This window comes from Condylura cristata, unplaced genomic scaffold, assembly GCF_000260355.1.
Source record: "Condylura cristata isolate star-nosed mole 26May11 unplaced genomic scaffold, ConCri1.0 scaffold00007, whole genome shotgun sequence".
NCBI classification, from domain to species: domain Eukaryota; kingdom Metazoa; phylum Chordata; class Mammalia; order Eulipotyphla; family Talpidae; genus Condylura; species Condylura cristata.
The window spans coordinates 36,782,252-36,797,666 of record NW_004567108.1 but is presented as its reverse complement, the minus strand read 5'-3'; the positions used below and the strand labels follow the sequence as shown (position 1 = coordinate 36,797,666).

The window sequence follows — 15,415 nt, the reverse complement described above, 5'->3', positions numbered from 1 at the left end:
TGGAAAATATGTAAAAGTGGAGCAGCACTACAAGTACCTGGTTTTTGAGAAATTCCCTTCTCTTCTCTTTGACTACGCTGTGAGATGTTGGTCAATTTTTTATCCAGGCTGTCAGTAAAATGAAAATCTCTATTGTGTGTGGTGTTGTTATCTGGAAGGTCTTGTTCCTCTTTTTCAACTTCAGCTGATTCTGTTACTTGAGAAACAACTGTGGATAATGCCCTAATTGAAGAACTTGTTTTCTGGCCTTTGTCAGTGTCATACCTTTTAGTTTTTTCTTTTTTATTCATCTTCTCCGCAATATGTGTATCTCCTTCATTCATTAAAGGAGTTGGTGCTCTGGGACTAGAACCCTCAGCCCTTGTGAATAGCTCCACATGACTAGTCAACTTTGAAACTTCAGGTGTTGAAAGTATTTTTATTTTTGTACAAGTGAAGGAAGTATGCTCAGGATTGCCATTTGAGTGATCAAAAGAAGTTCCATTCATGTATTGTTCATAATTTGCAACATGTTCTTCAGAAACTATTGTATTATCTGGATCAGAAAAACTAACAGCTTCCTGTTGTGGGAGTTTGGTTAGGCTAGCTGATTTAAACTCATTTTCCTGTGAAAAATGGTCTTCAAAAAGTAAAAGCTGCTGAAAATCCATTTTCTCTTTATTTGTTATATTCTCTTTATGATTATAGTGTTTTTTGTAACCTGTGGAATTTATCACCTTTTTAGATGTTTCAGTTTCCTCAGAGGTACAGCAATCACCATTGTCATCATTAAATTTTTCCTTTATGAAAGATGGGCAAGAGTCTTCCCTCTTACTAAGGCTCTCATCTTTTTGACCTAAATTACTGTTTTCATAAGCTTTATAAGGGTTAACTGGCTTTTGTCCTTTGTGAGTGTGAGGCTGTTGTTCTGTATTAATTAGTGGTAAGTCAATGCCTTTATGTGAAGAGAGTCCTGAGAAAGAAATGGCTTCAGCTTGGTCAATGGATCCTAATTCCAAGAACTTTATTTCTTGACTATCTGACAAATTCAGGCTCTGAGTACATTTCTTTTTGGAAAGTGAACAAACCTCAATATTGTTACCTAACCCATTTTTCAGGTTTAACATAACTGAGCTAGAAGGTGTGCATGATTCTTCTGGAAGGTCATTGAGGGTTTGAAGAATATGCTGCTGATCAGAATATGTTGCTGATGCACTAGAAGAAGAGACAGCTCTATTTTTTCTTGGATTGCTCTGTTGGACTGCATCATCTACTTGAGTCCTTTCGTGTTGTACGTTTCTTCTCCCTTCATCTGTAGATACATTTGTGCTGGGATCTTTGACTTTACGATTGTGCTTTCTGAGTCCTGTTGGGTATTTCTGGGTAAGAGTTGATTGCTTATGTTTGGATTTACCAAGTCTTATATTTCTGGAATCATTTTGGTAATGTTCATATATGTCTTCTTTTCTTATAAATAAACTCTCTCTGCTTCCTTTATCAACTTTAACATGTTCTGGTTTCTGTCTGTTGGAATGTTCATCACAAATAAACTCAATGCAATTTTTAGAACTGAGCTTTGGTTTCTATAGAAACAAAATATAGAGTTAGCTTTAATTTTTTAGATGAAGTTCTACAGTTAATTCATTCTCAACTGTTGATAAATCAAGTTATGATTCCATTGAATTTTACATATAAAACTAACAATAGGGCTTACTGGGGTATAGATTATATATTCCTTGAATATAAATGTGTGCATTTATAAAAGCACATATAAATGTGTGCATATATAAAAGCACATATTTTCTATTTCAGAAAAGTAGATTGATAGAAGGTAAATATAATAGACTCAGATTTTGTATTGTACAAACCTTTTAATTTCTTTTTGTTAGTATCTTCACATTTTTCTTACTAAACAATAAAAAAATTTTAAATGTTTAATCTACCCAATTTTATGAATTAAAAATTAAAAGTGTCCTTGTACTACAGGGATGCTTTAGAAAAACTCCCCTCTGTTATATAGATAGAGCTAGACCTAAGACTTTCTTCCCATGGTTATCTGTGAAAACTGTAAGTAGGACAGCAGAAGGGACTTTAAAAACAAAAAGGAAAGTCCCCAACTTAGTCTGTATGGACCACTAAGATTAAAACAGGGACACTGCTTCCTCTCGATCACCAGCACCAGATGAAGAATAACAGCACCCCATGTAGAATTAGAAGGGATGGACTGATGCCTTTGACTCTTTTACTGTGGTTAGACCAGAGTCAATTTGACATGGTTGATAAACTTCAAGATCACATGAAACAGAGAACGGAAACAGAGAGCACTACACTAGGGTGCCCAGATATGCTACATTTACCCTACTGATCCCCCAAACAAAAGCTCAGAACATTCTGATTCTCATGGGATTATTCCAAAGCATCTTAAATACAAAAGTGAAATCTATTCACTATTCACTATTCATGATGAAAACTAACTGCAATATCCTTCCCTCCAGATGATCTATTTTTAAAGTGGATCCATTCCTTAAAAATGTTTATTGTAAAACATAACTATACCTTGTGCTGGTATGTATCCTCTACTTCTAGTGGATCAGTGCTCTTCTTTTGAGCTGTAAAGAAAAACAGAAAATTGAAGAAAATAGCCTTGTCTGGTGAGAACTCTCTGCTTCAGAAACCCACAAGTTCTTTACTATAAGAAAAACAAGTGAAACTAAGCAAACTTTTTCTACCAAAAACAGCAAATATTCATACAATTTATAATATTTATTAGAAACCAAGTATCATTAAGAGTGCTGAAAATGTTTCTGAAGGAAAAGCAAAACATATCCAACAAAATGACGCTAAAAGTGGATACAGCACTTTTTAATTCCCCATAGATATGTAACTGTGCAAACTACCTTTGTAAGGTTAAAAATTCACAATTAATTGGATTATCATTTCCAAATATGGCTTCTTTATGACATATTTTTAGAACCTAGTATGATTCTAGTTTGAACCCATTGCCCTCTTAAAAATTAAACATTCACTGAAATGACAAATCTTGAGAATGCGTAAAAAAGAAAAGAGATATTTGAAAAATATAAAATTAAGTTGATAAAGTACTTTAGAGTCTCTTCAGTACCTACTTTAAATAAGTTGGGACTGCATTTGGTCACAAAAGATAAAACCTAGAAACAGTGCCCTGCACATAGAAAATATTCAAAAAATATCTTTTGATAGAAGAAGGTATAAATGGGTAATATGTAATATGGGGGAAAGTACATTTGATATACCTTTTAGTGTGCAACTGCAAATAGTATACTTTATTGAAAGAATGATGAAAGGACACCATTAGATAAATTTTCTCAAAACTTAAGAAGAAAATCAATTTAATTTTATAATTCTACGTTGATTACTTTAAACTTCTACCAAAATGATGAATAGATGTAGCAGGTCAGTTTAATCTTACCTGATTTAAGATGTTTAGGAACATATCTCTCTAGGAGACGCTTCATACATGAATCTTTGGCTTCATCCAAAGCACACTTTCCATTATCACTTCTAAGTAATGGATCAGCTCCATTCAAAAGAAGTAATTCTGCCACCTAGAGGAAGAATGGCCACCCGAGGGTACCCAGACAAAAGGTCTATTGTAAGTAGCTCTAAATAACACTAAATATTTCTTTCACCAATACAGAATTTGGGCTCACCTAGACAGCTCTGCCCCATAACATATAATTAATGTTATATAATTGCCAAGGTTAATTTTTTGATAGACTATGTGTAACAATAATAACAAAAAAGAGAGAAAGGGAGAGGCAGGAAAGGAGAGAGGAATGGTATTAAAGGAAGGAACTGTGCCAATGAAATAGACCTAACAAATATATCAGGATTGGGTCCTGAAGCAGCAAAATTAATTTTAATAGGTTCCAAGAGATAGCTACATTTACCATCTATAACTGTGTGGTTGCTATTCTTCTTTGGCTTATCAGGGAAAAATTGGTAAATTTTTAATTTGTTACCATTTCTCATGTAACCTTTTTCAGAAAGCTACTCCTGAAGGCCTCATCCACTGCTGCTCAAGAGAAAGATGACCTTTCCCTTTTCTCATGTATGTATCTTATAGTAGTACCCTGTATCCTCTACATTATACTGATTTCTTATATATGTCTTTCCTATGCTTTTGTTTTTTGAAGGTTGGATTATTTATTAAATTAATTATCTCACAGAGAAATTTAATGGTTTTTGTTCAAAATGTTTTCCTACATCTAGCCCAGGCCTCCAGTCATCCAATTATTTTTTTCCTGAGTCAGTCCTGGTTACTGTTTCAGCTAAATTTTTTCATAGTCTGGTTCAACAGGGATATATGTATATGTACATAAGTGTGTGTGTGTACATACATATATACATATTTTCTCACAAAAGTACTTATGCTATATATATTCCTCTATAACTTCTTTTACCAACCCCAACAAATGACTTTGGAGATTATTCCGTATCAGTATAGAATGAACCTCTCACTCTCTTTGCAGCTAAGTAGTAGTCCATAATGGGCACATATCACCATTTATTTAACTAGTATTGCACGGATGTGTGTTAGACTTGTTCCCTCTATAAACTCTAGAAATTCAGAAGATTATTCATATTTATATGTCCTTTAACTTTAAAAAGCTGCCTTCTCACCAAACGTAGTAAACAAGTGACTTAAGTTGTTTTTTTTTTTTAAAAAAAGATTTATTTATTTATTTGTACAGAACTGGGGTACACGCCAGAGATGCAGAGGGTGAGAGGATTCACCAGAGACAGAATGGGGCACAGAACAGGCAGATCGACGAAGTACACTGCTGAGCGGAGCAGTGGGCAGGCCAGGAGAGGTCTGCCACGCCATGTGGTCACCTCCGGGGCAGGCGGGGATCGAACTCATGCAGAAGTGGCTTAAGCTTCTTTGTGCTGTGCTTTAACAGGCTGCGCCACCAGGGATGGCGCGACTTAAGTTTTTATCCTTATTTTAAATCTATATTTAGGTTCTGTATTAGTTACCTGTTGCTACTTAACAAGTTATCCACAATTAAATGGCTTAAAAAACTAATAAATAATGATAATCTCATAGTTTCTGTGGGTCAGGAATTGGGAGTGGCACAGATGAGTGGTTCTGTCTTGCAGTCTCTTATGAAGTTATAGCCAAGAGGCTGGCTGAAGACAAAATTATCTGGAAGCTCCACAGATGTTTAAGGATCTGTCTCTAAGATGGCTCACTCATAAAACTGTGGGCCAGAAGCCTTACTTGACGGCCATGTAGACCTCTCCATAAAGCTGCTTAAGTATCCATACTGTATGACATCTGGCTTCTCCCAAAGTTGAGAGACAGCGAGAGACCTTTTAACCAAAGTCTCATAAGTCACAAGATGTCAATTCTGCCATATCCTGTCTTTTATAAGTCATTGAAACTCCAGTCCACACTCAGGTGAAGGGGAATCAAGTTTCACCTTCTGAAGGGGGGAATAAATGTTAAAAGAATTTGTGCACATTTTAAAACCACCATAGGTTCTTAACTAGAACAAGAACAGCAATTGCAGCAAATGACTTGTATCACAACCCCCACTAAAATGTAGTTCATCAAGCAATAGTCCCTTAAAGGAAATATACTTCTACTTAGAGCTTGCTCATGGATTTTCACCCTTAATCACCTATTGAATCAAGGGTTTTCCTCCCTGTAGATCAGTTGATTTCCTCATGTAATAAGCCATAAGACCGAGAATAAAATTCTTTCAGGTAGCTGAGAGGATAATATTTTGACTATTTATCCCTAACAGGACATAAAACAAAATAAAAAGAACTACCAAAAACAAAATCCCTTCATTAATAATTAATAGTCATTAATAGTTAATATTACTAGAGGTAATATTGTAAGCATACTGTAAAATAAAGAAAAAGGATTATAAACTAATCAATTAAAAGAACAAATGTTTAACATAGAGAAATGTAAGTGTTAAGTCCAAGTTAAGTATACATCTGAATATACATGTACATCTATATTAAGTTTGAAACAGAAATCAGTGTGCACTCATGCGTTTTCTTTCCAAAAACATGTATTTCACTAAAATGCCTAAAAGCAATGATACCAAATAGCAATGAATGAACCTAGAGAGTGACCTCTAAATAGATTTTTTCTTGAAGTATCCATTTACCAAAAATATGAGGGGAAAAAAAGTTATACAACATCACATGGTAAAATTAGCCAAATCTAGAATTTACATTGACAAATGATCCAGGTTCTAGAAGACGTGTGTGTGTGTGTGTGTGTGTGTGTGTACAGAGAGATACTTTTATGTGAAAATATACTAGAGATATAACAAACACATGAAATGCATAGACCTTTATATATCACCATTTAAACAAATACCAGCTATAAAAGGACTTTGAGATAACCTTGGAAATTTGAATATGGACTGGGCATTAAATGGTATTAAGAAACTTCATTTTTATTAGGTGAGCTGATACTGTGAGTGTGGAAAAAAATGTCCTTATTCATCAGAGATGCAGATAAAATGATGTGATGTCTAGATTTTCCAAATATACTCCCAACAGCAAATAAAAGTCTACGTTCCCGCCTGTAGAGGTGATTTGACTGTTTTATAGGAACAGCCAATGTAATGAATAGAATATCTAATAAAACTTCATAAGAGAGTTCATTCCAAACACACATGGAACAAATAATCACTAGTCTGAGGGATATTTTTTCAATGTATATATGAAGCTTGATAACATCGTCAACCAACTTCCAACTCAATGTCTCATATACTCATATGTCAAAGAACACTTCATCAAATAAAAGCTCTGTTTAAATGATGATAACTTACATCAACTTCTAACATCACATCCTACTAACAAAGTAAGTCTAATAAAAGGGGAAACAAGGTTAACATGACTTGTTTAAGTGGTGCCTACAAATTCTCAAAGATCACTACATTCTTGCCTAAATGTCTCCTACCATGTGTTTAATAATTTGTTCCTGTTTTGTCTAAGGAACCACACTGAGTACATTGTCTATAGTTCTCAAATTCCAACTTTTCCATATCAAAAAGTTTTATTTAACTTTTTAAAGTGGATTCATATATTTTTCTTTTTTAAAAGATTTTATTTATTTATGCATACAGAAATGGGGTACAGGCCAGAAGTGCAAGGGTGGTGAGAGGATTTACCAGAACAGACTGGGGAGCAGAACAAACAATCAACAAAGTACACTGCAGAGGGAGCAGTGGGCGATACAGGAGAGGTCTGCCTCGCCATGTGAATCACCTCTGGGGTGGGGATCGAACTTGCACTGAAGCAGCCAAGGCTTGACTTAGCTTCAGAGTGCAGTGCTCCAACCCACTGCACCACCAGGAATGGCCCCCAAAAGTTTCATTTTTAACAGTTTTATTGAGATGTCATTTTCAACTCTTTTCCTCCCCTTTCTAATCCTCTGTCTCCAAAGATTTAGACTACTATAGATATTTCAAGTAAATGGAACCATCCTTGCAAGATAAGTTCCTTCAACTTGAGAATATTGAAGAAACTCATTACTTTCCAGGTCCGAGTCCTGCATCAAGTTTTTATAAGTTTCTCTGAAATGTTTGTTCTGAGACATTTAAGACACGAAAGAAATCTAATGACCAGACTTAGGCCATTATTCTGACCATTTTTATCTAAGAGACCTCCTGAGATATGTCTAGATCCTCATCTGATGCTTCCACAATCCCTACTCCATTCTCCAAAATAATACCCCATCCCACTTTGATTCTTAAGGTTTTAGCTCTTAAGTCAGTCCAGAAAAGACTTGGAATCCTTGCTCCTGGACTTGGTGAGGTGTTAGCTGCCCTCAGCTATACAGAAGGAGAAAGAAACAGAAAACAAGACTGTGACTTCATCCCATAATACTGGGGTTCAGCTTTTAATACTCATGACCATCTCTAATATTACTTCTGACTTGTCATTCTCTTCTCATCAATCAGGATATTCCATGGCATGAGGAGCCCTGTGGTTCACAAGAGGGAGGTAAGTAGAAAGGAAGTAGATTCTGGGGCTCAAGGCCTTTGTCTTTGGCTCCTTTTATTGCACTGAGGTAAAAGAGAAGGCTATGATCTGCAAAGCCAGACAGTATACCAGCAGTAGTATGAGGAGAAAATTGCTTAAAGTCAGGTTACCAGCGAGGCAAAGAAAGGTGAAAAGGAAAGAAGAAAAGTAAAGTGTTCAGGGCTCATACTGTCCAGAAGATGCTGCTCCTGGCAAATGAGAGTTACCAATCATGGGAAGAACAAGTTGTTTAGCATGACATTCCTGTTGGTAGCCACTTTAAAAAGGCGGTAAAGAATAGAGAGAGGGTTTACACTTTCATTTATCTAAGCCTGCATTCTTCTGGCCATTTAATTAGGTCCCAGGCAAATGCCACTCCTGTCCAGCCCTCCACAACATTGTGCAAGGACAACCACTTACTAGTATCCAAAAAAGTAAAGAACTGTTCCATACTAGGAAGTGATAAGCCTCACTTGTCCATTCCCATGAAGCCCAACAGCTCTCTCCTGTCTCACTTAAGTGAGGCATAACTAGTATGGCAATGCTAGTAGATGGGAACCCAGAGGTAACTTCCAATACCCAAAATAAATAGCAAGGCATTTTCAGAAGTGCTTTTGTTTTTGTGATGTAGTTCTTAGACCAGAAAAATGTCTAGAATGTATATGGCTTCTGAACCATATGTTCTGGAATTAATAATTTTTATTATTGCAGTTATCATTAACCAACTTATGGAAGTGCAGTATTTTGATATTTTAACCATTGGTATACCTATGTTGGTGTGTATTAATTGATAATTAAATTCTGGAGGTTCTCGTGTCTTATACAAACTCTCATGGTGACACTAACTTCTATAAAGATATCAGCCTCCTGAAAGATTGGGATACCACTGTATAACACTCTATAAGAAAAAAAAGTTATCCTAAAGCTATAAAACATCATAAAAAAAGAATTTTAAAGAAGTGTGATTTTTAAAAAATATCGTGTGTTATCATAGCATGTTCTGTAGTTATTGAAAGGAACCTGTAAAATATTATCTACCATATTAGGCACAACAAATTTACCATACAGTAAAATTTTCTTAGAAATTCTGACCATTGACTTATAGAATGAGCTGAAACTGAGTTTCTATTTCTATCAGTTGGTCCAGCGATTTTTTAGTAGTTTCAGAATGTAGTGTTTGTTCTGCAAACAAAATTATCACAGTACCTTATAATGTCCATTCATCACAGCATCATGTAGGGGCGTGATCTGGTACATTCCTTTGATATTTACATCTGCTCCACCTTTTAGTAGTTCACTTGCAGTCTGATAAAATCCTTTTACACTGGCTTCATGAAGTGCTGTCCAACCTATTATACAAAATGGAAATGGTATCTATTTGTACTTGACATTTTAATAATGTTTGTGCTTGTCCTTAAAATAAGAACTCTAATTCTAAGCTGTTTCTTTAAATACTTTTTTGTTACATGAGATAAGATTATTTTATCATGAAAGCAAACCTATTATTATTTGGTCAATTCAAAAAATCTGAAGGAGAAATCAAATTCTCACAACTCAGTTGTGGAAAAATATGAGAGGAAGTAAAATAATTGATACTCTTCCTGCCCCCTCAATAAAAAGGCTTTAAGGGGGTCATTATTAGCTCATACACAATGTTGGCTGCAAGTTACTTTTCTGTAGAAAAGGATGGGTGTAGTTTTACTTTCAGTTCAAGGTATTTCCATTAAATTAGCAAGGCTGACAGAACTACTCAGAAGTCAGTTCAAAGATCTTTTTTTAATCCTTATTAGCAAAAGCTATCTACATTTATTCAACTAACAAACCACAAACTGCTCCAAGAAAACCAGTCATCTAACATAGGGCCCTCCCTGGTGGCGCACCAGATTAAAGCACTACAATGCTCTCTGCAGCCACTTCAGCTATGTTGGATACCTGGCCAGGGAGCTGATCCACATGCTGCGACAGACCTCTCCTGACCCACCCACTGCTCCCCTCAGCAGTGTACTTTGTTGATCTGCCTGTTCTGCTCTCCACTCTGTCTCTGGTGAGTCCTCTCACCACCCCTGCCCTTCTGGCCTGTGCTCCAGTTCTGTATGTGTAAATAAACAAATCAGAAATCCAGACATCTAATACGTAGTCCTTTTCTTTGATAGCCAGAGAAAATATGTTGATATTTCTTAAATTCCAGTAAATCATGATTGATCTAAGAAAGCCTGGAAGTGGCATGTTAAAAGTGTATTTCACTAACTCTTCATATCTTCTCCATAAACCAAAGTTTCTCAATGTTGGCATTAACATTTAGGGTGGGATACCTCTTGTTCTAAGCATTATAGAACATTTAGCAGTGTGCCTGACCTTAATCCACCAGATGCCAGCAGCACCCTTCCATCCCGGTTATAACTACTAAAAGCATTCCCAGAAACTGCGAAATGTCCCTGGAGATAAAACCACCCAGTTAAGGACAACTTCCATAAAACATTACAGGAGCTTTTTATAGTATTTATTAGAAAGTCTTGAGGGGAAAATGAAGCACACCCAAAAAGGTAAATATACAGTAATTTTTAAAAACTGGAACAATTAATTCTAGCCAAAGTACAAAGTATGAAAAATGAGTGTGTTTGAACTATTTCAGAGAGTAGTAGAGAAAGTTTCATAATATCAAATTTCAGCATATAGCACCTTTGTAAAGAAACAGCCAGGGTGAAGACTAATGGCAATACAGACTCTATCTAATTATGATGATGATTCCTTTGACTTAGGTGTATAGTACATATCACACTTGATACGGTTCTCTTTATTCTACCTCCGAAGCACCCAAGTGCTTTACCTTAGAGATCACCGGGCCAATTTTCCCTCTCTCCTCCCTCTTCTTCCAGTGTCCTCAACTCTGCATTCTGATTACTATGGTTTGTTCTGGTTTAGTTTCTCAGTTCCTTTGTTTTTTCTATATTCTATGAGTGAACTCATTCAACATTTGTTTTGATCCCTTCTGACTTATTTCACCTGGCATGATCCCTTCTAATTCCATCTATGTTGTCACAAATGATGAGTTCCTATCTTTTATAGCAGAGGATTATTCCATTGTGTATATATACTCTTATTAGCAAAACTACATATAGTCATTTAACAGACCACAAACTGTTCCAAGAAAACCAGTTTTCAGTCCATTGCGCTGTCACTGAGTACTTAGTATGTTTTCAAAATGTGGCTATTATAAAGAGTGCTGCAGTGAACACAGGAGTGCATATATCCTTTTAAATCAGTAATTTTCTGTTTTTCAGGTGGATAGGTAGGAGTGGGATTGCTGGATCATATGGTATGCTGTAAATATTTGGGGAACATCCATACTGTTTTCCCTGGAGGCAGGACCAGTCTACATTCCCATCAAAAGTGTACTAGGGTTCCTTTTTCTCCACAGCCTCATCCTTGTCAACATTTGTTATTACTGGTCTTTTGGGTATAGGCCATTCTCCCTGGAGTAAAGTGGTATCTTATTGTGGTTTTAATGGGTCAAAGACTAAATATGAGTCACTGTTCCTATCTATATAAACTAAATTCAAACCTATGTTTATTGGAACAGCTCTTACAAAGTAAAATCTGTCAGACTGCACCCCAACTTTAAATCCTCACTTTGAATAACAAACTTCTTGTCTTCCAACAGAAAGAAAAACTTATTTCTTAATATTAAAGTAATAAATATTTTCACTAGCAAATAAGGATCCTAGATTGAGCATTTTAGAACCATGGTAGCTGACCTGGGTGTGAGATTTAGAATAATAGCCTGCTAAAATCATGATCACAGTATAAATACAAGCTGCGCGAAAGTAGCTGCCTGGGGTGCTCCTGCTTGTCCTTGGGCTGTGCGGCCTACCTCTGCACACCATAAGTTTTTGTACTGTTTCATAAACTGAGAAAGTCTAGAAACAGTAATAAAAACATAGACATATAAAAGTACTACTGCAGGCTAGCCTAGTGCCTTAAAAACTTAAGTACCTTTAAGAACTCATTCCTCTAGGAGAACATATCTGGTTATTTCCACAAGGAAGATGCACTAAAGATCAAATCTCACAGGACTGTTGTAGTTTCAGCTAGGTCACTCCTATGAAATTATGGCAAAGGGGCCTAAGGCAAGTCTCATACAAAGTTTCCAGATGCACTTCTGCTTTAGGTAGTGCTTCATGATCATATACCAGGGTAGAAAGATGGGACAAGGACGGAATACCAAGAGAACATATTTCACCTTCAAAGGTAACTGGACAGCAGCCCCAACTTACCAGCATAACTTCGTTGATTAACATTTCCACCTTTTTTAATACAATGACGAACTAAGTAAGTGTCATTATGCAGAGATGCCTTATATAGCAGATTCTCTCCAAAAATATTTCTCCGGTTAATGCTAGAAAGAGTTATATTATTTATCTTCATTTTTTCTGAAATGAGAGAATGAACAAAAGAAAAAAGTACTCATTTGAACATCAGAATACAGGTAAACGAGTGAATCTAGTCAACATTCTAATATAAAGGTATAGTATGTAATGAAAGAGAATGTCACCCATTAACCCAACCACACTAGTACATACATATACAAAGGCATAAGAAAAATGTCATTAGTTTTAAGATAGTTAATTATAAGCTATGTAATTAGCTTATAGTAAATGAAATTCCTTGAAAGGTGCATGTATGACAATCAATTTTTAAAAATTCTGTTGAAAAGGATAATTTAAATCAATAACTAGGTGTAATTAATCCTAAAAAGATGTTATCATACCAAAGACCAAAATATCTTATAAAATACATGAGGAGGGCCCTCCTTGGTGACGCAGCGGGTTAAAGCCCAGCACTGAGAATCTAAAGCCACTTCCGCATGAGTTCAATCCCGCCTGCCCCGGAGGTGACCACATGGCGTGGCAGACCTCTCCTGACCCGCCCGCTGCTCCCCTCAGCAGTGTACTTCGTCGATCTGCCTGTTCTGCTCCCCTCTCTGTCTCTGGTGAAGCCTCTCACCACCCCTGAGCCTCTGGCCTATACCCCAGATCTGTATGCACAAATAAATAAATCTTTAAAAAAAAAAAATACATGAGGAAATCTTAGTAGTATATAAGGAAGATGCAAAAATTATCCCCACTGAAACCAGTAAAAAGAAAGCTAAATTTTCTTTGCTAAAAACAGCTGTCATGAAATTAAATAAAGACCATACCTAACTGCTTTAATTTTCTAAGCTAGGAAATGTACAATAAAAATAAGTTTCCAGTGGATGCCTATCAAGTATCAATTCTTTTCCATGCCTTTTAAAATTCTGAAACTAGTCAATGAGATAGTTCTAATTCTGTCAAATTTTGTGTTCAATATGCATTTGGTTTTTGTGAATTTTAGAACAGTTTTAATAGCTTTTTCCAATTTTCATCTAGCTAACCTGCCCCAACCTAAAATGTCACAAAGGTATTTGGGTACTTTTAAGAAAGCAGTAGTTTTCTTAATGGACCAAAATTTAACTGGTTTGCCTGTCCTAATGCCTTCCATTCAGTAGCACTGTGAAACAAACCAGCTGCTGAACATTTTATAGACACACAAACTAATATCTAAAATAATAATTTGCCTTCTTTTCTATTTTTCTTTGTATGATTTCCCAGTCTTATGACAGGTTGGTCACACCACATATATTTCAGACTTAAAATTTAAATTTGAAAAGGGTTCTGTAACTATTCTCTCCAAAGTAGAAGTAGTAAAATGAGCTTATAAGTCAGAAGTTTAAAAACATTCCTACCTATGTTATAAATGAACCAATGAAAATACTTACCTGAATCTCCTCTGCAGTAAAACGAGAAATTCAGGAAAAACAAATATTCACATCTTTTCTAGTACCATAACTCTGTTTTTGTAAGTTACTACTTATAGAAATACTCAAAATATGCCTCACCATATTTTTCTGAATTTTTTTTGTTTTTCCTGATCAGTTCTCCACTCTTCAATCTGGATGAATGTTTATTTGTTTCTTTCCCTTCGATCAGTATAGTAGAATCATGCATTCTTGAAAAGTAGAGTTTTTAAAATTACTATCATGTTCTCTATAAGCATTCAGAGAATCAAACCAAATTTTAACTAAATCTTTAAAGTTCAAAGATATTTTACTGAAATGCTGTCAAGTATCATGGCAGTTTTAAGTATGGAGATGATTCATTAGTAAACTGCAGATAATTCTGGGGTTGTGTGTCATTCAATATGGTTTCTAGCCTTCTCTTTGTGCATTCGTGGCTTCTCTCCTTTAGGGAGTCACCTGCAGAAGTATGTATTCTGAGTCTTTTGTACTCCTCATTCCAGTTTGGCATGCCACTAGCCACACTTTTCATCTTCTTGGAAGAAAGGGACAGGCACTTGGCAAGGAAAATAAAAGGACTTACCATGATCAAAAAAAGAAACAGAGGTCAAAAATAAACATACATGTCCCCAGGCCCCACAGGTGGCTCAATGGGTTAGGATGCAGCACTGAAAGCTTGCCACAGCCACTGCAGTGCAAGTTCGATCCCCTGCCCCAGAGGTGACCCACATGGCACAGCAGACCTCTCCTGACCCACCCACTTCTCCCCTCAGCAGTGTACTTCATCAATCTGCCTGTTCTGCTCCCCTCTCTGTCTCTGGTGAAGCCTCTCACCACCCCTGAGCCTCTGGCCTATACCCCAGATCTGTATGCACAAATAAATAAATCTTTAAAAAAAAAAAATACATGAGGAAATCTTAGTAGTATATAAGGAAGATGCAAAAATTATCCCCACTGAAACCAGTAAAAAGAAAGCTAAATTTTCTTTGCTAAAAACAGCTGTCATGAAATTAAATAAAGACCATACCTAACTGCTTTAATTTTCTAAGCTAGGAAATGTACAATAAAAATAAGTTTCCAGTGGATGCCTATCAAGTATCAATTCTTTTCCATGCCTTTTAAAATTCTGAAACTAGTCAATGAGATAGTTCTAATTCTGTCAAATTTTGTGTTCAATATGCATTTGGTTTTTGTGAATTTTAGAACAGTTTTAATAGCTTTTTCCAATTTTCATCTAGCTAACCTGCCCCAACCTAAAATGTCACAAAGGTATTTGGGTACTTTTAAGAAAGCAGTAGTTTTCTTAATGGACCAAAATTTAACTGGTTTGCCTGTCCTAATGCCTTCCATTCAGTAGCACTGTGAAACAAACCAGCTGCTGAACATTTTATAGACACACAAACTAATATCTAAAATAATAATTTGCCTTCTTTTCTATTTTTCTTTGTATGATTTCCCAGTCTTATGACAGGTTGGTCACACCACATATATTTCAGACTTAAAATTTAAATTTGAAAAGGGTTCTGTAACTATTCTCTCCAAAGTAGAAGTAGTAAAATGAGCTTATAAGTCAGAAGTTTAAAAACA

General features: G+C 35.8%; 1 protein-coding gene across 1 annotated transcript in view; it reads right to left on the bottom strand.

Moving 5' to 3' along the window:
* The window catches only part of ANKRD31 (ankyrin repeat domain 31), a 77,797-nt gene that overhangs the window by 38,673 nt on the left and 23,709 nt on the right, over positions 1-15,415 (bottom strand). The window contains 6 exon segments of the mRNA XM_004678444.1: positions 38-1,562; positions 2,536-2,588; positions 3,428-3,563; positions 9,220-9,362; positions 12,288-12,443; positions 13,931-14,040. Of these exon segments, the coding sequence (XP_004678501.1) occupies positions 38-1,562; positions 2,536-2,588; positions 3,428-3,563; positions 9,220-9,362; positions 12,288-12,443; positions 13,931-14,040 (2,123 nt within the window).